Source organism: Diadema antillarum, unplaced genomic scaffold, assembly GCF_040938485.1.
Source record: "Diadema antillarum isolate AM-2024a unplaced genomic scaffold, OU_Dant_1.0 scf00000029, whole genome shotgun sequence".
In the NCBI taxonomy this organism is placed as follows: Eukaryota; Metazoa; Echinodermata; class Echinoidea; order Diadematoida; family Diadematidae; genus Diadema; species Diadema antillarum.
This window is the reverse complement of record NW_027270918.1, coordinates 3,037,835-3,063,695: the sequence shown is the minus strand read 5'-3', so window position 1 is coordinate 3,063,695 and position 25,861 is coordinate 3,037,835. Positions and strand designations below refer to the sequence as shown.

Below are 25,861 nucleotides of genomic sequence, written 5' to 3'. Positions count from 1 at the left end.
CTAGTTTTGCTTGAAGGCTTCTGCCGGTATCTGTCCTCGACTCTGCACAAAGATTGAGTAAAAAAAATAAATAAGCAAAAAACAACAAGTTACACAGAAAATAGAATGAACATTACATTTCACATAGCATTCATACACACAATAAAAGGTATGTCCAGAACCTAGAACTCAGAACCATCTTCAAAATGAATAAATATGGTCTCATATTCTCTTCTCAGATTTTGCTCCAGTACCTCAGGTGGTACAGTAAAAGTGGCCATTTTTGCATGAGTAATTTTTTGCTCTTCGCCTGGTATGGGGAATTTCAGGCATTTTTAATTCCATGGAATCAAGACAATAATCATGGGAACATATGGCAAGCAAAAATATTCACATGCATTTATTTTTGCGCTAGTTTCTGATTGCGAGGAATGCACAAAAATTTCCACACCACGAACATTTCCACTTTTACAGTTTTACGATGCCCAGTTCATCATGAACAGTTAGGAACTGTGAGGTTCCTCACTGCAATGTTACTTTACAAGATATATTCGGCATATTCTTCTCAGACTACATAATGTGAACAAAGTAACATGTCAAAAGTGGTTTCCAGCCATGGTTATTTCCCCTTGTTATTTTGTTGTTTGTTTGTTTTTTCATTCAAATTATACTATTCCAAAGATTATTTCCAATTTCCTCTTTCTAAAAATTGAAAAAAAAATCCTTTCTTTACCAGTGTCTTCATAACAATGCACACTTAAACATACAATATAAAAAAAAGTATTATAGTATTACCTGTAAATCTGTGAAGATCTTCGCTGATTCTTCGTAATTCCACTTGCATTCTGAGAGACATCTGTTAACAACAATGAGTAAACCATCATACAATACACCTGCCTTACTTAAGTCAACATTGCATCAGTCGACAAGTCACTCAAGTCAATACAATAAAAAAGGAGACTTTTATAGCTTTTTGTTACTTCACATGAAACTGTTCATAAACTCCTCATTAACAAGCTAACATATCACTTATTTCCACTTCAGTTCTTCTTCCCATCTGAGGAAATCCTGCTCTACTCATATAATTGAAGAGGTATGTTTTGCTTTGATAACAGTGAAAGACGGAACAACATACATGCTTGATCATCGGTAATGTTTCTGAATGCTCTTAGCATCGGATCGCAATCCCAAATCAACATGTCGAATGAAGAGAGGGCCAAGGGATGTTTTACAAAGAATTTAAACCAATTTTAAAAGTTAAGATCAACTTAAAATCATGGTATATCACTGATTTCCCTGTTCAGTTTTATTGAATGTTTTCAGAATCCACTCAAATTGTTATCAAAATTTTGAGACATATTCCTTTGTCACTCATTTCACTTTCTAAATTAATGGCTGCATGAAAAAGTTTCCAAAATTGTCATTTTCATTTGGAAGTTAGGATACAATTGAAGTCACAAACAGCATGCCATAATTTTACGTTCATCTCAGCTTCGAAGATTGACTTGAATTCTTTGTGAAACAGCCCCCAGGGGGGTGTTTCACAAAGCTGTTCGTAAAGTTATGAACGACTTACGAGCAACTGGTGATCAGTTCTTGTGGTGAATTATTAAAATTCTAGTAAGTATAGCACATCGCAACTGATCACCCGTCGCTCGTAAGTTGTTCGTAACTTTACGAATAGCTTTATGAAAGAGCCCCCAGGAATGGTGGGGAAACGCAAACTCACTTGATGGACCATTCAGCATTCATGCCAGACTGGCCCATAAACGCAGACAGCATCTCCTGTTGGGGTGGGGTGAGCCCCTGCACGGCGGAGGTTATCGTCACATTCCCCTGGGGTACGTTGACCGGGCTTGTGGATGGGGTGGGACCTGGGCTGGCAAACGAGGCCTGTTCAAATCAGTAGACCAAAATACAAGAATTACTCTTAATCTCTTCAAAAACTGTCAATTCTGCTGCATTCTTCATTTAAATTCTTTCTTCAATAATGTGCAAAGACCAGAAATAGCAGGCCGCGAACCTCTACAGACCAGAGAATACCCTAATGTATAGTCAAGAACCCATTCTGAAGGCAAAGTGACATGTTTTCCTGAATCATATTTGAGAAAAGTAAATCGTGAGTTTTAATGTCATATCAGTATTTGCTTAGTGTGGATGAAGAACAAAGAAGAGACACTCATGCCATACGTTTTCATGGCAATGTTATATCATTGGGTAGCCATGCCATTACACAAATAAATTAGGGCAAATCTTTGGCTCTATGAAAGATGTATCCCAATTGTCATGGTTTCTACTTGTATTCCTCTCGGCTCCATTCACCTATCAGCATATTTTGCAACTTTTCCATGCATGAATAGAAATTTTGATCAACACAATGTATTGACAGTATATAGAACACATTGGTGTTACTTTATCCTCTTCACCAGAAATTCTAGCAGGACTATGATTTTACACATTACTGCTGTTCAATTTCCTTGGAATTCTTCAACACTTGTTTAAGTAAGCTAACAGAATTTCAGTTTTTTCAACATTTTCTGCACCAGCATTTCAATCAACTGTCTTAGAGTTGTCTCCAACAGGACCTGCACTATGTATATTCTCTCAATCTGATCTGACCAAATACACTTTGGGTAAATTGTCAGAAACTTGAATGGTTGTGCCAACATATTTTTTGAACGAGTCCATCATAACATTCCCTTAATCCCCATTATGTCACCTCAAACTCCCTGTTAGACTGAGGCACATTGCTACACCAGAAAGGGCTTACTCATCTATAACTAGAGCATTTGGATGCATTACTGAATGCCAGTGAAAAAAATGCTCTGCAGGTTAAGTTAGTTGCCTGGGCATAACATATAAATGATTAAAATCATTTTAGACCGAAAATATTTCAGGCATTCTTCTTTAACCCTGACATACCTTCTGCTGGTTCGTGGCTGGCCGTAGGATGAGCTGGTCATTGATCAGGCAGAGGCCATTGGTCGGGTGGTGCGACGCCAGGAACACGCGGCTGAAGGCATACACAACTTCATTGCCTCCTTTACTTGTGACTGCAAAGCAGAGAAGGACAATGGTGTTTCTCATTAACAACTAATGCCTAGCACCCTCATGTGGTATACTCTTCCCCCACTGGATTATGAAATCCCTACACTTAGTACAAAACCCAACAGCCGAGTATAGGAAATTTGTGGGTGTGTATATGTGAGAGAGATAGAGTAGAGTGTCATTATTTTTTCATCTGGTTAAGCAACACACACACAAATCATTTCATATTGCAATCCGACTTCAGGCGTATTTTTAGCACAAATATTTGTAGTCTCCTTAAAAACCTGAGAAATTATCCCCTTGTTTGCTGACCATGTGGTTAGGAGAGCATAAGCACAATTTCCACGCTTTGTTTCCTTAAAACATCATTTACATTATCTCTCATTAATCTGTCCACATTTGTATGAAAGTTGACGACATTGTATAATCAATTCATTTCTCTAAAACTTAGCATCACATCAATACGCAGAGCTGTAAGTGTTGTACTCATTTTTGGACTTAATGAAAGCATTACAAATGTACAAAGCATGGTAGACCACATTATTAAACATGAAATAGTCAGATTAGCATCTGTTCAAGGAATACCATCCAAAGCCATTTTTATCTTTTTATTTTTACCTTCTTTGACTGCACCGCTCACTGTGAAGCTGAGAAGAGATCCCTGTGGGGGACACAAGAGAATGTCAAGAATGTCATAAATATGTATGATGGCAGTGATGAATATTCATGTTTATCTTTCAGTTTACCGTTAATTGAAAACAGGGGAGAAAGGCAGGAGGATGAAAAGAAGGTTATCGAAGTCAAATGCCACAGGAAAGTTCATAATTTCCAGCTTCGTTTGCTTGTGCATTTTCATTTGTTGATGGAGAGATGGTAACCAGTGGTGATAACATTTCTCGCAACCTCCCTATCTCCTACCAAACTTAGCCTCATTAAACATGCATCCTAATAGGTTGGGCTAAACGAAGCATTTAACGACACAATCTTCACCCAATCAGAAGAGACCAGTCATTCTACAGAAATATCTGATATCAAAATGCAGCGCAGGAAGCATTCAAACACAGAGCATGCACTCATTACTCATTCTGTTTCGTGGCACTTTCGTATTATTTGCTCCTGACAAAGCACCAGCAGGCAGCATATATACACATCTGCTCTCAAAACACAAACACATGAAATGAAGAAAGGAATCAACACATGAGGAGCCATTCTCACCACTGCCATGGATACGTCTATCCGCAAAGAGTTGAGATCGTGCTGGGTGGCTGGCAGATCATGGAGGTAGGCCACGATGGGGACCTTCTTCTGCTTGATAAGCTTGTTGCGCTGAGCTGTAGGACAAATACAGAGCAAGACAGTACAGTAACCACCAGAGCTCGTATGTGAAAGCTAGAGGCAATAACATCCAACTGCATTCACTTTAATGACAACAACATTTACATCTATTAGTGGACTAATGTGTCCACTATTCCTGCACACATCATCTCTGCAGTGCGTAAAGTTTTGAAATATTGATAAGGAGATTGCAGAGACAGGGTCTGTGGTGAAAATATTCAGTACTATCGCAGTTAACTGTTAATAATAATAATAATTAAAAAAATGTCTTTTGACATACGGAGGGCTGACTTCTTAAACTGTGTTTGTTTTTGTTTGTTCTGTTGTTTTATTTTGTATTTTGCTGTTTTGTTTTGTTTTGTTTTGTTTTCAAATTCAAGACATTGAAAGAACTGCACTGGGCCAAGGTTTGCCAACTCCACTCACATGGATCCTTGGCCACTAGGAGATTGCGGCTCTGGTTGTTGCTGATGTAGCGGCTGAGCCGAGTCCTCGGCCCGCCTCCTCCATCCGTAGAGAGCGGCACACAGATGGAGAAGCATGCCTTGAAGATAAACCAGAGAAGAAACACACTTGGATTAGACAACGAAAAGACTTGTTTCTGCATAGAAACCCAATTTAGTGATTTCCAAAGTCTAGCATGCAACAAATCTTACCCAAGCTGTGTCATTATCACATGACCACTGGGCCATTTTCACTGGCACAAGAGGGAGTTATCGTAGATGATTCACAGACATGCTATTGGTCACAACTACCAGGTATGTAACTACTTGTCAAATTACAATTGAATTTTTGTTGCTATGCAGTTTGCCTCTTCTGTTCAAAGTCCAAATTACTCTTTTCCCTGGGGAAAATGCTTTTGTGGAGAGCATACTCACAGATATGTATCATAGCAACAGCTGTCATAACAAAAGCTGCCAAGCTGTTATGTGACACACCAAGGAAGAAATTCAAATGACTCAAACAAACCTGATCATGGTAGACATTAAGCAGTGGCTGCCTATCGTCGGAGTCATACACCTTGAAGTACCTGTGAGGCAGAGAGAATGCAATACATATGGGTTAATTCACACTCTCCCAACATGCAATACACGGCACCATTTCTGTTTGTGGGGGATTTGGAATATGACAGTAGAAACCCGTAATTCTTTTTCGTTCCCTTTTCTGACGCAACAGGGAAGGCAGAATACGATCAATCTCGTCAAGAGTGAGATAGTACATAAGCGAAAGTCCTGCATCCTGTTTGGGAATATTTTCTCTGCATCTCTTTAGGAATACTCAAGAGACTTGATCTCTCTCACTGCTCTTTCAATCTCATTGCAATGGACATAACAAGTGAACAAAATAATGACTGTTTTGCCTTTAAAATTCTTTTGTTCTGACAAAATCTCAGTACCATGTGTTCCTGAAATTAGCTCGCTATATCAAAGGTCCTGTTTACCTTTGGAAACAGTGATTTAAAACATTTTCAAGATATGACATTTAATGCATATATGTGTTGGTCTGTTGTAACACAAGACATCCTATCATATAAAATTTTCGCGATAAAGCCTAAAATATATGGAGATATCCGTATTGTTCTCATTAAACCGTAACTGTAGACGGTTTAATCTTGAAGCATTTTTATTATAACTATTGTTCACATTTTGTATATTTAACAATACTTAACATCGACTTTACCGATTAAATTATTATTATTTTTTTTTTTTTTATTTTTTTTTTTACAGTGGTTGTTTCTATCCCTAACTCACATTTTAGAACTATTTTAAAGCACTACTGCTGGGTTTTTGTTTCATCTGCAAATGGTAAATTATGCCTTTAAGAGAGTGGTGCCATAGAGAAAACTATTATTTTTCTCCAAACCAATTAACATAAACTAACTACAAAAGCAAACTCATGGGGGGGGGGGGATACACCAAACAAAACATATCCTACTGCCAGATTACTCTGCAAAAGGAAAAAGAACTCACTTCTCAAGAAAAGGAACTAGTATCCCTTTGATCTGGTCGTTGGCAAAGAAGTTGGGTCGTGAGGTGGGCAAAACTGTTTCGACCTCAAGTCCGAAATTTATCGGGGGAGGGAGCTGGTGACCATCCTGAGAAACAAGAGAAAACCTTACTACACATCTGCATCATCAGCTATATGTTACGCACACACTTTTATGTAAGCAATAGATATTCTGCTTATTCAGTATCCTCATCAGTTGAAGCAAACTTGTCTATGAGTGAAGCATCAACAGACAACCAGTATCCAGGGGTGGTGATCCACAGATGTTCAAATAAAATTTGTAATTTATGAAAAATAAGCATCACTACAACATGCTAAGTCTTCTTGTTGTAGATGTTTATACACTGATGGGATCATGTAGAAAAGGGAGACAAGAAGTGTACACAACACATATAACTTCCTACTGCTGCAGACATTTTTGGATTTTGCAGTTAAGATGAATGCTGACACTTGGTCACAGACAAACAACAAAATATTTGTAATTATAATAAATGACAATTTTGTAATGGGGGTGAAATTGAATTGAAGTTTCAATTCATAGGATCATGATAACACAATCCTACATAGCAAAAGTAATGCTATATTTGATACATCATGACCCCAGCTTTTAGAGCACATTGCACAACATATCAGTGTAATCATACAACCTACAAACAAGCGTCATGATCAAAACTTTCTTCATTCACTACTACATTAGTATTGCTGTGTATCCTGGCAACCACAGAAAGTAGATTGACCCAAACTAACTGCCAATTTTTTTTTTTTTCTGGTCATCCAAGACCAACAGCGGGGGTCAACTAATTTGCAGCCCTGTCTCATTGCAACTAACAGTGTCGAGGAATCACAATAAGTTTTGGAAACCACACCAGTTCAACTTACCAGGATTTCGACTTTGGGAAAGCGGGATCGAACAGCGCTGAAAGAGAAGTACATTTTGCGTCAGTGTGTGTGAGAAAACCCTCAACTAAAAAAAAAAAACAAAAAAAAAAACTGCACATCACATCTCTGAATGTTTGTGATAAAAAAATCTAGCAGTAACTGTATCTCTGTACCAAAATGATAGGAGCAGTTGTCAACTAACAAACATGAAGACACTAAGATATGGTCAACTATTCTTGTTTTCTTTTCTTTTCTGGTGAAGTGAAACACTTTGAGCAATCGGGAGAGGAAGTACCCGTCAAGATGAAGACACACGGGTGGAATGAAGGGTGACATTATCACCTTCTGGGCCATATTCTATTAAAATAGAACCAACAAGACCCATGGAAATAATGCTAGATGCTTCAGGAAAGAAGAAACAAACACGACATGAGTAACTGATTGCTGTCTCAACATATCCCTGGAGAGCCAATTGAAGGTGATAGAGAGTAAAATACCACTACCACTGAGTAGCATCCACGAAGGAAATTATCAGCTATCAAAACTGCTATCATCCTGTCATCATTCCACCTAAAAGCCCTAAGGGATGTGCTTCCTCATTCTCTTACCTGTGTCAAACACTGCTGTCACCCATACTCAAGACATTAACTGGCAGAATTTAGACTCCTACAACCATGAAGTAGTAGGCTGGTTAATGAGAAAAACAGGAAGGCCTTGCCCATTGGCATAATAGATACATCTTTTTTTTTTTCTGTAGAGTCTTTCTATAACAAGGAAGACTGAAACACACAACAGACAAACAGACATGCAAACACACAAACAAACACACACATAAAAACAGAAAAACACACACATGCACACTACAGAGATGAAGTGCTCCAAAGAGTAAGAAATGAGGGACTATGTAAAAGAGGGGAACAATGCTAAAAGGGGTGAGAGGTGGGGGTGGGAGGTGGGGGTGGAGGTGCAGTATTGGGTACACAGGTGACGCCATGAAAGTGATGGCAGCATTAGATTCCCATTCGTCATTTGTGTCAAACTATATCTTCCAAAACTTCTCTTCTGTTTTTCATTGCCTCTTTGGAGGCTAAATATCAGTCACATTTTGCTGTCAGTGATCATGTTTCTTCGACTTGGAGAGATGACATGTCATTCACCCCTCACTTATCACTTTTTTTTTGAGGGGGCGACATTACAGCTTGACATGTTACATCATTTGAAGGCACACTATGTTGCTTGCCATGAATAACAGATTCATGAGTTTCTTGTTAAAACTTGGTGTGGGCTGAAAAGATATCTTCAGTCTTGCTCCTGGATGCCTCTGGCTGCTCGGAGATCTGTGGCAACGAGGGTGAACTTTTACCATGGAGGAGAACCTCCCTGTGATCACGACCGGTCGATACCATATCAGAAATCGTTCCGTGGCAGCAGGACCCCGTTCGAGTGTCTGTCATAGGTTGCCCCCTTGCAATGGGGATCTTACCCGTCATCGACCTCCCTGAACAGTCGGGTCCTACTGCCTGCCGTACAGTAGTGGAGCTGGCACCATGCCATGAACAGTGGTACTTCTGGGATGTTGACTGGAGGTTGCCATGGCGATGGGATGAGGGCAGTGCTGATGAAGACAGCAGAGAGCTGCGGCCAGTTGGGGGACTTGTTTAGAGTACTACTCCTTGTCGTGAGGTAGAAACATGCGACGTACCCGAAAGTTATGGGTGTCTTGTAAACCTTACTCCTCCTCTCTCTTTGGGATGTACAAGCTTTTCGCTTTTGTGTGCATCTTTTACTTCAAAACACAGCGGTATCTCAGGCAACTAGCCTGTACAATTCATTATAGGATACCTCCAACTTTTCTGGCTTTGTGTTAATGCATGTCCAATTTCGTCATTCCCTCCAGTCCAGAACTCATGTCAGTTGACAGAAAACTGACTGTATCTTTTTTCCCTTATTTTATTATTTTTTTTTAATCTGCACAATGAATGATAGAATGCCATTCAAATATGGAGTTTGAATGGGTATCTAATGCTGCAAATCTATTTTCTTTGCACAGTCCTAGACAGTGAGCACAGAGAACATATATTAGGAAGGAAAGCTCACAAGTTTTAGATATTGATGATTATCTTAGAAACGGCACATCCAATCTTGCCTTGTTTTTGTTATGGAGCTCTGCAGTATTGTCTGGAAACAAAGATTTTCTAGCTGCTGTTCTCTTCACATTTTCACAAGCCAGGAAAAGGGGGAGGGGGTGAGAAAGAAAGAATAGGATGGGATACATTTGAAGAATGAAAAAAAAAAAGAGAAAAGCATGGGACACAGGAAAGGTTCATTCAATGGGCGCAGACATCATTCAACATTGCATCACCAAATGACACATTAAACACGTCACAGCAAGCCTAATCCAATTTACCCTTAACAAATAATAAAGAAACGCAAGGCTGCTCTTTTTGAGATATCCCAACAAAAAGATTCCTCAGCTATCTACCACCTTACAGTATCTTCTGACACCACAAAATCATACACTACTGCCTTCCCTACATTATTGTGGGTGGGGGGGGGGGGGAGGAGAGGGAAGCCTGCTATCTTTGTTTAGGGCATTTTTGTGAGGTTCCATACTGGGCTACTGCACAAATAAAATGAAATGTAACTAGGGTCTCATCTTCAAGGAACTGATCTTTTGACTCATATCAAACGCCTCTTCATTCTGTAAAGACATGACATTGAAAACTGCTGCTAATCCTACTTACCCTGACTTGCGTCATACATATCTTTTCAGGTTTTTCTCAGAGAAGGTGAACATATCCTGGCCAACTTTCAAGTATCTTTGCAAAGACAAGTACTTACGCGACTCGATTCAGGTTTTTATCGGTATCTCCTTAGTCCAAATATAAAAGCTGCTGTTGGATACCATCGTTTGATATCGTATCATGATTAAGATTTCATTCTAAGATACATAGAGCTGCGTGTGATACCATGGATCTATACCAAGGTACATCATCATCTTGTCCTTTCTTGTCCTTCCGCTGAGACTGTGTCACAAAGGAAAAATACTTCAAAATATGCCATGCAAGTAGGGAAAGCAGGAAACCAGCAAAGAAAAAGTAGGTGCTAATTTTTGGGTGAACATATCTTTTTAAAAGTCTACAACAGTGCAAGAAATGGAACACAAACAACATTCTTGACAGCTGAAGAATGAAGAAAAGACTGTGAGATATAGCAACGTTGTGACTACGAAATGACCCATACACACATATCAAGTTTCCCTCCCACTGAGATATGATCCTTTTGATACCATGCAACCTTCCTACACTTTCTCCACAAAGTAAGACTGACCAACAGTCAGGGCAAAACTACCCTTTCATCTTTCAATTGTGACCAATCACCAATCGATTACTGCCTGGGACGATACGTCACGTCTTCCAAACAGGGACGATTCTCCCGATGAGCCCTGCCTACTGACCCAGTGGTCCTGCTCAAACCACTGGCCAGTATGTCAGTGGCAGAACTCTTGTTTCTGGTAGCAGCCCCGCACTGGGACCTAGCGGGTTTGTGTTTTTGTTTCGTCTGTGAGTTTGCTCATCAGCCACCACCAGTCCACTTACACCACGGCTCCATCTCACCACCCAGCCCCACCGGACCATACCTGATGTAGAGACTCTGCTCCTGGAAGTGGTCGCACAGTGGGTTCCCGTCCAGGTTCAGTTCCTTCAGCTTCAGCCCCTTCAGGTGGTCCAGCTCGGCCACAGACTTCAGCTGGGCCAACCAAGCAATGTACAGGAGCAACAACAAAAAAAGAAAAGAAACGGGTGAGTTTCAACACACATGGACAGTGGGACTTCACATTAGTAGTGGCCTGGGACCAAAAACTTATGTAGGGCTACCAAATTTCGAAAAAAGGATATCTTTCGGTGACTTGATCAGGTAACTAAGAATCAAAATTGATTGTTATGTTTTCTATCATTTGGGACCAAAACATTTCTATTGGGGGCTACCAAAATTTCAAATTTTAAGATTTTAGTGGCCCAAACGGGCAACCAGAGAAAAAATTTAGTGTCAAGCCCTACCAGGGCTAGACAGACTGAAAGAGGGAACAGAGAGAGAAAGAAAAGGGGGAGGAGGGGGAGACCGACGCACGGGTAGACCGAGAGATGGAAGAGAAGAGGGGGAAGAGAGAGAGAGAGAAGAGACAGACAGACAGACAGACAGACAGACGACGAGACAGAGAAACAGAGACAGACTGACAGTCAGACATTGAGAAAAATATCAAAAAGAGGAAAGGCCATGGGGATGGAAGAAGGAAAGCAGATGTTAACGAGGCAAGATCAATTGATTACGACTTCTCTTAAACTCTGCCTTGAATGCACCTCTAAACAATGTAAGAGTTGAGCAGAATCTGTAACCAGATGTACTACCACGTCTGAGAGGCCAAACTTTGAAAGATAATATGTTATCTACTACTATGTTTATAACTACTTGTCGGCCAGGCATGGTGGTAATCTGCAAATTATTTGGCCACATTGTGAATTGATGATTGCCTACCTGGTTCCTGGCCAGAACAAGAGTGGATATGTTGGGCATCTTCAGGGGTAGATCCTTCATGTTCCTCAGGCTGTAGAGTCTGTTGGCATCTAGATGGAGGGTGGTCATCTGCAGGACAGTAGGGAGAAAATGATAGGGGTCAAAGGGTGAGGCATTACTAATGTGATGTGAACAAGAACTGGGGTCAGCCCTCAATATGCTTTTGTAAATGTAACAGTCTTGCTAAGACGTCTCAAGCATATTTGGTTAATCAGGTGACACAACATTTGCTCCTGCGTCAACAGCTCCAGCGTTATTCTCTCCAGGGACTTAGGGTTGTGATAGGGTTTTGCATTTAGTTTGATGTGAGGATTAGGATTACCGTTAGGGTGATGTTTGTGGGTAGAATTTATGTTTGGCTTAGCGTGCAGACATTTCATGGGAGCAGTTGTCGCAGGAGCAAATATAGAACCTGTTGATCAACCCTGTTCATGCATTAACTACCCTGCAGAACAAAATTTGATTTCTTCATTTCTCTCCATAAGATAAAGTTTGAATTTTGATAAGTTACTACCATGGACAGGATTTGTTCTTGTTTTCAAATTTACATTTTGCATCTCGCCTAATTTCTAAGGAGCAAATATAACTTCCACTCAACACTCACTTATTTTCATTTGTCAAATTCAGGATTGTGATGAAAGTGCATGGCATTGACACTTGATTATGCTTGAATTCAACCTTACCTCTGGAATGTTTTCACTCATTATCTTCAAGATTGTGTCAAAGTGGCTGGGCCTGTCCACTATAATCACCAGCTTTCCTTTCAAGTCTGCATCACAGCAAGATTCAAGAAAAAGAAATCACAGCTTTAATACATGGAGACAAACTTGCATAACAGCTAAGATGTCAACTGCGTGTTTGTGAGTGTCAACAACTAGCCTGGGATTTGAATCTGTATCATACACTGCTAACCAGTAAGCAGTAGGTGACGTGGATTCAAACCCCACACTAGTCCCTTCCTTTTCACTCGACTTTCATAATGATACAGATTGAGCATACAATACAGAGAGTAACAGTAAACTAGAAATGTCGCTATGGCGACTGATGCCTCCGCCATAATGCATGATTCTCCCAATAGGCGTATAGTACAATGTCTTCACAATGTGTGATCCATGACAGTTTCACATAACTGGCAAAATATTGAAATGACAGGTTTGTCAGAAATGTCTTGAACTGGGTTTGCTTTAATTTTCTAAGAGTGCAGGTACACATATTTGGGGAATTGAGAATTTTTACTTGAATTTTGACAGATCTTTTTATAAGTTTATGCATTGAGTAATTTCCAAGGTATAAAGAAAGAGTGTAATGATGGTACAAAATGGATTTTTTTTTTTTTTTTTTTTTTTGGGGGGGGGGGGCATTGAAACCTGACCTTTGACCTTTGACCTTCTGGCTGAAAATTTCCCAGAGAATCTCCATTAGGTAATGCATGTATTAAGTTTTGAAACTAATAATGCAAGCATTGCATATACTAGTATATGAAGGAAATAGTAAAATTTTGAGATGACCTCGACCTTTGACCCCCTGACTATTGACCGCTGACCCCTATATTCCCTAGATAATCCCTGCCAGTCAGTACATGCGTATGTACCAAGTTCCATGAAGATACATTGAACCATTTACGAGAAAAGTGATATTGCAACATTTTCACCTAACCTTTGACCTTATGACATGAAACTCTCTCTGGAGAATCTTCACGCAGTAGTTCATGTTCGCACCAAGTATCAAGAAAATACCTTTGGGCATTGCATAGATATGGGGGAAATTGCAACATTTGTAGCATTTGACCTTGACCTTTTGACCTTTGACCTCTTGCCAATGTCACTAAAATCTACTTAACTAATTGTCCCATCATACATCATCCTTGGACCAAGTTTGGTGAAAGCTGCTTCATCCAGTTTTGAGTCATCACATAAACAGATAAATTTTAGGATTTGACCTTGATCTTTGACCTTTGACCTCTGTCCGATTTCACTGAAAAACTAATCACGTAATTGTCCCATCATACATCATCCTCCAACAAAGTTTGGTGAAATTTGCTCTATCCAGTCTTGAGTTATCGCGTAAACGGATACAATTTCATGATTTGACCTTGACCTTTGACCTTTGACCTTTAGCCGATTTCACCCAAAATCTCATCAAATAATTGCCCCATCATACTTCACACTTGGACCAAGTTTGGTAAAATTCCAGTGAATATTACTCAAGTTATCGCGTAAACGAAAGCGGACGGACGGACGTACGGACGTACAGACGTACGGACGTACGTACGGACGGACGGACAACCCGAAAACATAATGCCTCCGGCACCACTTCGTGGCGGAGGCATAAAAAGAAATCATACACATTACTGGAATTACAGAGATACAATACAGACGTACTCATAAGCATAAGCATTCTCTTATATTATATGTGACCGTGCATCACAAAACGAACATAAAGTCGCACACACTGATTTTGCGTGAGGACTGAAAATAAGTGAAATGAGTCAACCTAGCCGATCTTTACTTTTTCATATTTTCTGAGAGAGCAGATCTTCTTTTACATTATGCTAAAATTTGGTATCATAAAACGGGCGGGAAAGTGTGTTTTTTAGCAGTTTATCTTGAACATTTTTGGTAGAATAGTGTGATTAGGTGTGTCTTTAGAGTCCCTTTTTCATTTCTGAAAAACCTTGTACACACTCTTCACTTTCAACTCTAATAACTTTTGAAAGGATAGTGCTACTGCTTTGAAAATTGGCATTAATTATGAACAGAATGTGTTAATGAGGCATGCTTAATTTCAGTTTGATGTGATAATCCCTTCATTGTTGTTACTCTGGTGGTTTACTTCCTGTTTTTTGTCCCATTCATCACACAGCCAGCACTGTTTGGTAAAGATTAAGTGCTTGAATAGACACTGTACTTCAGATCCTCTTTTCTCAGTTCACACTTTTCCTGAGTTTGTGCTTTCTTTCCAATATTTAGATAGGTTAGGAGAGTCCAGTTGATTTGAGTTATACATCATTTTAAAGCTTAAAGTCTGCTCTTTCAGAATATGGTCTTAACTAAAAATTCATGTCTGGCGACTTTTTGTTTGTTTTGTGGTGCAAGGTCACATATTTTGATAACGGCCTGTGCATTCTATGGATCTGACCAGCAGTTATGTATTTTCAGCTTCACCACTTTAAAGGGTGTGTACAGTTCTGGTTGACGTGCGGATTTAGCTTTTAACGTTTTGCACGATATTCAGAAACCACTCTATGAGATGTCAAAGAGCATGCAATTCCATGGGGTATCAAAAGTTTATTTGACGAAAATTGGTTTTGAAATGGCTGAGATATCCAAAAACAAGGTGAAACAAAGAGATTCTAATAAAGTTGTGGCCTGACGCCTTTTATTATTATCACTTTTTTGGATATCTCAGCCATTTGAAAACCAATTTTCATCAAATAAATGTTAAATCCTTCTTAAAATTACATGCTCTTTCATGTTTTATAAAAGGTTTCTCATTATCTCAATTAGGAATGTGCAAACATGAATCCCCACCTGAACCAGTACTGTACATTCCCTTTAAGAGGACAGTGGCTTACTCACTACCTTCGTGCTAAAAAAAAAAGTTTAATTATACTCATGCACCTTTCTTTTTTTTTAGTTGGACTTGCATCATCAATTCTAGTGGACCTGGCGGCAGCATTACTCTTCTATCAGAATTAGAATTACATATTAACATAAAAACGTTTTACAAGTTTAATAATTGAAACATTAAAGGAGCAAGTTTCACACACTGGATTTAATGGTTTGTTAATGACAAGACAAAAGAATTTTCCAAATGTATATCTACAGAGCACTGGGCAGTCATTTAATTTCATATTTTGTGACTACCAAGACGAAAGTCATAATCTGGACATCACTCGCAACACATTGTGAAAAACAAATAATGTCTGGAATTTTGTAGCAAATGTGCATTAAGTAAGACTTTCATATGAATATATTGCACTGATTTGCACACAAGACATAGAATGAGAGTCAATGGACTATTGGTATGGGACGAACATTTTGGTGGCAACTATCAACATTGCGCAAACAGCAAAGGGCAGACACAGATTCTATAAATGACATGCAGGAATGTAAAACCAGTTTGTTATATCTAAAGCTCCAGTTATCTTGTTAACTATTTCTTTTAAAATATTTCCGCAATCTCACCTCCATCGTTGGTGAGGTTGCTCAAATCTAAGGACTTGGAGGAAGGGTCATAGCGCCGACTCATGATTTCTTTCAGAAGAGTCAGCTCTTTCTCGTCAAGGATCGTCTTGAAGTGAGGCTTGCATGGCTTTGACTGAATGATGACCTGTGAAGAAGAGAGAGACAGAAAAAAAAATCAACTGCTTCATTCTACACATCATATCTCACTACTCTAAGATTTTCTTCATGTATATTCTGGGGATGACAGGAATGTCATTTAACTTTTATTCATATTTACAATTGTATTTTATCATAACCTTGTCTATACCTTGTTAGCATTTAATGGTAAAGCAAACTAGAAATGTTGCTATGGCGACTGATATGAATCAGCTGTATCACATTATCCACCCATACAGTGTAAGTCTGTTAAGATGACAGTTTCATAGGCTTGGTAAAAAATTTGAATTACATGAACTTTGAATTTGAACCAGATTTCTTTTGGATGGCTAAATTGTTTCTGAGAGCAAGTATTCTGAAATTTGAGTATTGTCATTTGACCTCTGACCCTTGCCCTTTGACCCCATGACCAACATCTTTTTTCAAATAATCACTACCTGGTAATATCCAATTTTCATGACAACAATTTCAGATATTTTCAAAACATGTTGAAAATGCCCAATGTTTTAGCAGTATCATTTAAGCTTTGACCCCATTTGCCCAAGTCTTTCCTCACAGAATCATTGTGCAGTAATACATGTATAAACCTAATTTGATGAAGGGTATGCACTGAATAAGTTTCAAGGTGTGGAGAAAATAGTGTGATATCAGCATTAGATAGATTTTTTTTTTAAATATCACTTGACCTTTGACCCTTGACCTTTGATCCATGACACTAAAATTCTCAAGAGTATCACTGTAAGGCATTACATGCATATATATTTTCATCAAGGCAACACAAGGTACCGTATTTCCAAGATATGGAGAAACGGGTGAAATGTTTGAATAGTATTTTTACTTGACCTTTGACCTTTGAACTTAGACCCCATGGCCCAACACTATCCCTAAAGACTCTTTATGTGGTAATACATGCATATGCTAAAGCTCATGAAAATCTGGTTTCAAAGCAGTACAAAGATTATCAGTAGTTCATCAAGAGCAAGAAGTTTACATCTTTACGTCTGATTGGAAACCAAGCTTGACTAGATACAGACCATCCAAATGCATGACATTAAAAGGGGTTAGCAGAGAAACTTCTGCAAGCAAACAAACATGAAAGATACCTTGTAACCTGTTGGTGTTGTTATTCTATGGCTGGCATCTTTCAGAGCTGCACCAGTTGCTAGGTCATCCACGTAGAACACTGCACTTTGTTGATCGTAGGAAAACTAGATGTAGACATGGGACAGTTATGAGGAGACAAACATTACATAATATGCATCTGAACAATAACCTCAACCGCTATAAATGGAATGAATAGCACAACTTCTAGTAGCAGCAGCAGTAGGATAAACAGCATTTATAGTGATGAATCTAATTAGAGAAGTGAAACTTATAGATAATCTGTATGACACTTATGTGGTATGATAGAATAAATGGCTCCTATTTTCATCATGTAAGAGCAATAAATTGACTTCACTAGGTCAGAGTGTGACAAAATTATCTGAAAAATCCAATACAAAAGCTACAACATGATAAATGAAAATTGACAAACTTGTTTGGAAATGCCTGATGTTATAGCGCTTTGTAAATTTGGATTAAATTTGTACAGTGCACTCCCGTTACAACGAACACGGTCATAACGAAATTTCGTTATAACGAAGTAAATCTTCTGGTCCCAAAATTATCACCATTAAAATCTATGGTGCAAAATTCGCTTATAACGAACACGGTTATAGCGAAATTTCCGTTATAACGAAGTCTTTTCCGAGCGCCACAGACAAAGAAAAACAAAAGAAATGTGCTCCATTATAACGAAATGTGAATTGCTTTCAAAAATATGTAGCGGACCAAGCATTAATCATAGGGTTTCTGCATGGGTGAACGCTTCACATCACTGTGTGTTCGCTCCTTGTGTCACGCACAGTTTCTGAGGGGAACTTGTGTTTATTATTGTAATACAGTTATCCCATCACATTTCACATAGCTTTCCAGTGTATGATGAGTATTCAGCAAACAGAATTACGTGGTTTCCTTGTTTTCGTTATGTATTGTATTTGTTCGGTTATAACAAATTTCGTTATAACGAAAGAAAACTGCCGGTCCCGAGCATTTCGTTATAACGGGAGTGCACTGTACATAAGCTCTGCCTCCTGCGGTAATACATTTCTTTTGATCCATGATAAAATTGACTTAATCAGAAAGACAAACACACAAGATCAACTGGAATGAGAATATCTTTTCGTGTTTTAATTCCCTTGATTCGAATGGTCCAATTGGGTTACCTACTTATCTAAAGGGCAGGCTCCATTATCCATTTTCATACATTCCCTGTACTAAAACTTCTCCTTTCAAACTTACCTCAAGGGGAATGAATGGGACTGAGCAGATGTTTTTGATGGATGTAAGAAGCCACTCTTTATCACTCTTCTTGCCATAGGGGATCTGTTGCACCACAGCAATGCATGAGAAAAATTGTGACAATTAGCAATCATAACAATGCTGTCAACATGAACAATGGCAAAATGGAAAGATATCATCATTATCACACAATGTCGACATTCTAACAGAACTTTAAATGCCATTAATGCAAGCCAAACAATTCCACTTAAATCAAGTTTTATAGTGGGCGGTAGGTGGAGTTTCTCAATTTCCATCCAACTGGTAATAAACCAGAGATCAAATGCAGTAAATAGTATGAATGACTGTCTATATGCCTTCATGTTTTTCACATGCCACAAGTTTGCAGGTCCATTCTTACAAACAATGTGATAGCAAAACAGGTTAAAACAGCGCCATTTTAAACGTTTCAAAGTAAGGTAATCATCAGATAGAGCAAAATAAAACCTTTCTAATGATACATCACTTGCCGCATGACAAGGAATATTCATGGAGTTATGATTCAACATATCCCTTATTGCCTCATTCTTTTCTTCACTTTTTAGCAGGTTCAATCACAAATACATGTATCTCAAATTGACAAGAATGGAGTTGAGTCATTTTGCACTCAAACTCTTCACATATACTCACAGTGATTTTACACCAGGTTTCCTCATCGGAGCGTGGCCCTCTGCCGGAATGTCGGCCCCCTCTCAGGGGAACGCCCAGTCTGGACATGGACCCAGAGCCGCCACCTCCTCGGCCACCCTTGTCACTGTGCGATCTTCTGCTGTCATGCTTTGGTCTGCCACCTCCATAGGGGTTACTGGTTTTATGCAGACATGAAACATAGATGTGTCGTAACAGCTCAGAAAACTTAATTCATTTAATTCATTAATTGATTTAGTCCTAAATTTCTGTCACACTGAACGTCACCAGTACCAAGGATTAACTATTATGTGCCAAACAACATACATGTAGCCAGGGCTGCACACTAACCCATTTTTTCTACTGGTCCGACCTGTCTGTTGGACCGATAGGTACCCAGTTTTTCCATGTTTTACTGGTCCATTTCTGAAAAAGTAACTGGTCTGACAGTGATTTTTACTGGTCAGGAACCATCAGACCAGTGCCAGTGTACAGCATTGATGTACTGTACCATAGCACATAATAACGTCTGCATCAAATTAAGAATATAATTATTCAATCCTCTCCATAAACTCACACTAGACCCAAACAATAAATGCTGCAAATGAGCAAACACCACACTACTTTCCAGAATTTGTAATTACTTTAGGAGGCGCTTTTTTGCAGTCCACAGCAATTATTTGGACTTTGTCACACAAATACCCATATCTGCTATAATACAGTGTACATCTTGTCTTAAATCTTATTTCAAATTTCTGTCAACTTGCTCTACTGATCATAAGCACATACGAATTGGCAACATTTTGAAAGCATTTTGCTGTTGCTCACGAAGTTGGCAAGTATGAAAGTTTTATTGAGTTTAGACATTCTGTAGTTAAAGGGGAGAGAGAGTGTATTCTGTGCAAACCAGCTCATGTCAAATTATCATGGACAAAGAAGGAAGAGCCTAAGTTCCTACTCACAATCTCGAATTTGACTTGGTGTCTTCGCTGTCCTCCATGGAGACATCATCATCATCCAGTCTCGAGCGTGGTGTCGGTCCGTTGTTATCGTCATACCCTCCATCTCTTCCACCACCACCGCTGCTGCCACCCCCTCCTCCTCTCTTCCGCATTTTCCTCCGGCCGCCACCTCCTTTCCACTTGCCACCTCCACCACCGCCACCACCACCACCACCACCTCCAGATCTGTCCATGCTGCCACCACTCATTCCTCCTCCTCCTCCTCCATAATCTCCTCTCCCTCTACCCCTCCCTCTGTTGTAGCCTCCGCCTCCTCGCTCATTATACCTGTCGTTGTTGTATCTGTCATTGTTGTAGCCCCTATCATTTCGATCACTCCTGCCACGCCCCCTGTCATACCCCCCTCCCCTACCCCCTCCACGCCAATGCCCTTCTGGAGGTCCTCTTGAACGATCATCATGTCCTTAAAAGTAAATTGGAGGAGAAAGAGAGATGACATGATTAGATGTGGAGTCCACTTAGTCTGCTAAAAACTGCTCATTTCAAAAAGACACATTACAGTATCGTACATTGTATATGTGTACTTGTAGGAGAAAAAACAGCATTACAGAAAAGATTTGCAGGAAAAAAAGAAATTCTTAGATGAATTAGGAAAGAGAGGAATATTGATTGTAAATACACAAACTTTTATAACAAATATAGCCATATTACAGTCACAACGAAAGGCAATTTATCTTACACTATACAGCAGCTTAAAAACTGCCCAACAGTGGCCGAAAACTCCCTCCAAAGAAGCTTGTCACATTTCTCCCTGTTGCCATGGTAATATATTACCTTGGGTTCAGTATAGTTTATTTATGTTATACAACACCTATGGCTATTTAGAATGTAGCTATTCAATTGGTCGATTGCCCGTCATGTGACATTTAGTGACAGGTTCTATTGCACGCTCTGGCTGTCTCAGCGTGCAATTTTGGTTTGAACAAAATGTTCCATTGCACGCCCTCTGATGTCACAATAAACAAACATGTGCCGCGCGCACTCAACAATTACAAGCGTACTTTTGTCACTCATTTTTGTTAACAACTACTAGTAGTTCATTTCGCATATGTCCGTACGTAAACAATGTCATGTACATGTACATATACGGTGACTGCGACTGTGAGGACTGAGGCTACTCATTCGTCTTTCACGGAAAATGGTTGCCATTTCTGTGTTAAATTCAAGAATCTGTAAGTATCAAATCTGTTGACAATTGAGGTGTTGTATAAAACAAAAGTGTATGGTCTTTACTCATGCAATGGAACCAGATTTTGCACTCGGTGAAAGATGAGGCGCACTATTCAAATTGGCTTTGCCTTGTAGAATAGAGCGCCTCTATCTTTCACCTCGTGCAAAATCTTGTACCATCGCACTCGTGACCATTCACTATTGTAAAAGTGGAAATTTTCGCGGTGTTGAAATTTTCGCGCATTTCGCGCAATCAGAAACTAGCGCGAAAATAAAAGCATGGGAATATTTTTGCTTGCCATATGTTCCTGTGCATGATGTCTTGATTCCGCGGAATTAAAAACACGCGAAACTCTTCTCACCCAGCCAAGCGCGAAAAATTAACCGCGCGAAAATATCCACTTTTACAGTATTATACAACACCTATTTAGAATGTAGCTATTCGGTTGGTCGATTGCCCATCATGTGACATTTAGTGAAAGGTTCTATTTCACGCTCTGGCTGTCTCAGCATGCAATTTTGTTTCGACCAAAATGTTCTATTGCACGCGCTCTGATGTCACAATAAACAAACATGTGCCGCGCACACTTAACAATTACAAGCGCGCTTACAAGCGCGTACTTTTGTCACTCATTTTTGTAAACAACTTTGTTTCGCATACGTACGTACGTAAGTACACATGTACATACAAGGTGACTGCGACTGTGAGGTTACTCATTCGTCTTTCACGGAAAATGGTTGCCATTTATCTGCTAAATTCAAGAATAAGTGAGTACCAAATCCGTTGACGTTCCAGGTGTTGTATAAAACAAATAGTGTACGGTCTTTACTCGTGCAATGGAACCAGATTTCGCACTCGGTGAAAGATGAGGCGCACTATTCAACTCGGCTTTGCCTCGTTGAATAGAGCGCCTCTATCTTTCACCTCGTGCGAAATCTTATGACATTGCACTCGTGACCATTCACTATTTGTATATTAAGGGATTGTACATTGTATGCTCTCATAATTTGTGCATTCATCATTTTGGTTCTGTTATCTCTTTTATACCAAAATCTGTAAAAATACTTAAGTGGCAAAAACTCCCTCCATTACTCTGAGCAGATTGCAAATTTCAGAGTTCAGTTTCAGATTGTGCAGGCAGCCTACACACAGTCGCTCGATAATAGTGAGTTCTTTTGAGCGACAACATGAAAGTCATCATCGATATCAACACTTTCGATCAACTGATTTGATTCAATAATGTAGGCCTACATGAGTGATTGGAAATAAGCTATGATTTTCTGAGATTTTGGTACAATTTTATATGGTTGAGTGGAATTCAAGATATCTAGAATTAACTTGTACTGTAGACAGTGTAGTCAGTACATAGATCTACATGGTTACAAAAATATAGCCAGCCTAAGCGGCTGTCTGATATTTATTTACTTTGTTTTGTTTGACAATTTTGGCGTTTTCAAGAGTGGGACGTAGTTTTAATAGGCACACACAAAGGAAACCGACCATGAATTTCATTTCATGATCATATTTAACGTTAGCTTTACAATTACATAGAATTTAATGCCAACATCTACTAAGACAACCAAAAAGGTCGTATTATGGGTTGGATGACATGGATTGTGTAAATTCTGACATTATTTATTTGTTGTCCAATAGCCTAATAGGGTATAAAGTTAGACAATTCTATTCTAGTAGTTAGTACCTTCTACGCCAGCTACAACTGGTTCTGACATTTTTTTCCCCTTCTCTGACAAAGGTATTACAGTACATGGGTCAGCTATCACAAGGGCTTTTTCCTTTCTTGCTGCTTCCCCCATCAATGGCATTGTCTTTGATTGTATGCAGCAGTCAAACCGCCACATTATTTCTATACTAATTGTATTGTTGTAGATCTAATATGCTGTAACGTTAGACCTGTCCTATGAATTTTTCTCTTTTTGTATCTCATTTTGTAAATTCATGTTTGATTGTATGCGCCGTATATTTTTAATGCTTGGTGCAAAATAAACTAAACCAAAACTAAATAAAAAAAGTAGAAGACCCGATCCCACGTGAAATTGAACAGCTAGTCAACATGAGGCCTGACCAGATGTGGGGTGAAGCCTGTCGTGAAACTTGTGTTACGTTTTTAACAGTTAGACGTTAAATATACAGCGACAAGGTTGTGTGTAGCTGGAACTACGGCATGAAAAAGTCAAAATGGTAACTTTGTTCGTGCGGTCTACATAACTTGGATCAGTTTGGATTGGAAGACATGTCTAAAAAAAAAAAAAAAAAAAAATATCCACTGGCACTGCACTGCCCAACCAAATTATTAAATTAAGTTAGGTTAAATTTAGAGTAGATTTAAACTGAACTGTGGTGTATCTTCGTCTTCGAATAAACGAAATGCATGCTGGACTTTTGCTGATGTAATTCCTAAGTTGACATGAACCATCAAACACCTTAATATGTATAACGTTAGACTCTGGACCTCTAACTAAATTTTAGCCTCCTGTGAAATATTTTAGTTTCAGTGCATTGCGCAGGATTCGGAAGCAGTAGGGCCTACCAATGCAATGACCCAATGTCATAAGCGATAGTCTGCTGCATGTCTTATTGGGCTCATGAACACGATGAACACTGACGAAACTAACTCAAACTGTTGTCTAACGTTAGAGCAAGAAACAACCTCAACTGGCCTCGTACTTACCGTAATAACTCCTACCACCTCCTTTAGTTGTGGTTACTTTGAAATCGCCATAACGATTGCCATAATTTGCCATTATGGCGACTTCTTCTCGATCTTTAACGCGACAAAAATCAGAACAAGCCGGCGTTCAGCACAACGAAAGGACTTGCTGGTGTTCCGTGTATAGTACGCGGCCGCCGCTTCGCTATGCTACGTAAATGCAGCGTAAAGAATGCTTCGCGCCCAGAGAGTGTAATGCTAGTGTATACGTATTTTGTACGTAGTGAAGCCGCCGTGCATGGAGATTGGATGGGTTCAAAGAGATTATACCTATAGAGTAAGTAGTCGCCATACGCGTGCGTACAAATAGTGCGTCCAAAATTGAAGAGGGAGCGCACACTCAGCTCCTGGCACTGGATCTAAGTCTACGTTCAAGTCATATCTTCTCATATCATATCTGGAATGATTCTTATTCTTCATTACACATTTTCATTTTCAGAATCACAATGTCGTTAATTGTTTGAATATTAGTTTCCACGATGGTATCACATCATTTGAACCATTTGGTAGAGTCCAGACTTTTTTGTTGTTCGCAAAATAAAGAGTGGGAACTTGGGTGTAGACTAGACAGTACTTGAGCATTATGACGTTTGTTTCGCGTACATTCCCACTCAAGCCATAAAATCAAACAACCTCAGCACCATTATGACGCTTAAAGATGACCATTGTGACGTCACAATAAAGCAACGCAAGGTCACTGCGCCGAATATTCAAGTCGAGCGCATTAAACAGTGCGCTGCCAGGATCCGTGCAATGGCGGCTCCCACAACGGGAAATGGCAGCTACCTCGCGCGGCTGCCTCCCCACTGGACTACGCCCTCTTGTGTTATAATCTCTTTGGATGGGTTCCATTCCCGTACCAAGCCACTTCGGCCTCAGTTAGCAGGGGGAAAAAAATCGACATTCGACCATTGCAAGTCAACATTTCGCTTCAACAGAAGTTTGGTGATGCCAGGGAGGTGTCTCCTCATCTGCATGGTGGTGCAATTAAAAGGATTGTTCCTTTTTCATTTTTCCCAGATTTTAGACCATTACTTTTATTCATCTCCATCTTTGTGTTTGCGTGTGTTTGTTGTCATCATTTATATTTCTCTCAGGAATTCGATGCGATGGTCTTAATATTTTCAACCACTCCAACTATAGATCTTGTTTTCTAAATTTCTTATAAAAATTATGTGCATGTATATATTACCATGCTATACGCCTGTTTAATGGGAATAGGGTTCTGATATACAATTTGCTGGTTTTCACGTTCCGCTGATTTGGAATAGTCATCATCTTTATCATTATCAGAGAATGAAGAATATTTCTCTTCTCGTCTTTTCACATTAACTCTCTCATAGCCAAGATGCTATCAATATTAATAACAAATGGACCTACAGTATACAGTTACGTTCGGGAGTCAAAATTTTGTTATGCGTGTTACACCTGTATATGTAATCATATATTATATAATATATATAATACATAAATATACATGTAATTATATATAATACGTGTATATAATTCCAGTATCTTTCTTAGTTCATTTATAAAGTCTTTGCTATCTACAGCATACCACTCTAAAATGACTAAGCAAACGATATTATCATCATAATATTAGACTCTTTTTCGTTACCAATCCCAATATAACCTATCTTGGTTCCTCAAAGACGCTATAGCACGGCTCATCACCTTTTGTATATCTTTTGTCTGAGAATCAAATAAAACCACAGTCGCTGTTTTACTATACGTCACCTGTTGATAATAATATATCATTATTGGCTCA

At 39.2% G+C, this 25,861-nt stretch overlaps 1 protein-coding gene across 1 annotated transcript; it reads right to left on the bottom strand.

The window, feature by feature from the left end:
- Nucleotides 1–24,127, bottom strand: LOC139739626 (nuclear RNA export factor 1-like). The gene is made up of 19 exons (XM_071650239.1): nucleotides 24,055–24,127; nucleotides 20,135–20,597; nucleotides 19,176–19,350; nucleotides 18,507–18,590; nucleotides 17,270–17,374; nucleotides 16,011–16,155; nucleotides 12,507–12,592; nucleotides 11,785–11,892; nucleotides 10,889–10,998; nucleotides 7,249–7,285; nucleotides 6,333–6,457; nucleotides 5,332–5,392; nucleotides 4,789–4,906; nucleotides 4,243–4,358; nucleotides 3,646–3,688; nucleotides 2,902–3,032; nucleotides 1,709–1,872; nucleotides 775–835; nucleotides 1–42 (listed from the first exon to the last, which is right to left on the bottom strand). The coding sequence occupies exons 1-19, from the start codon at nucleotides 24,125–24,127 to the stop codon at nucleotides 1–3; spliced, it is 2,247 nt and encodes a 748-aa protein (XP_071506340.1).
- Between the last annotated feature and the right edge of the window lie 1,734 nt (nucleotides 24,128–25,861).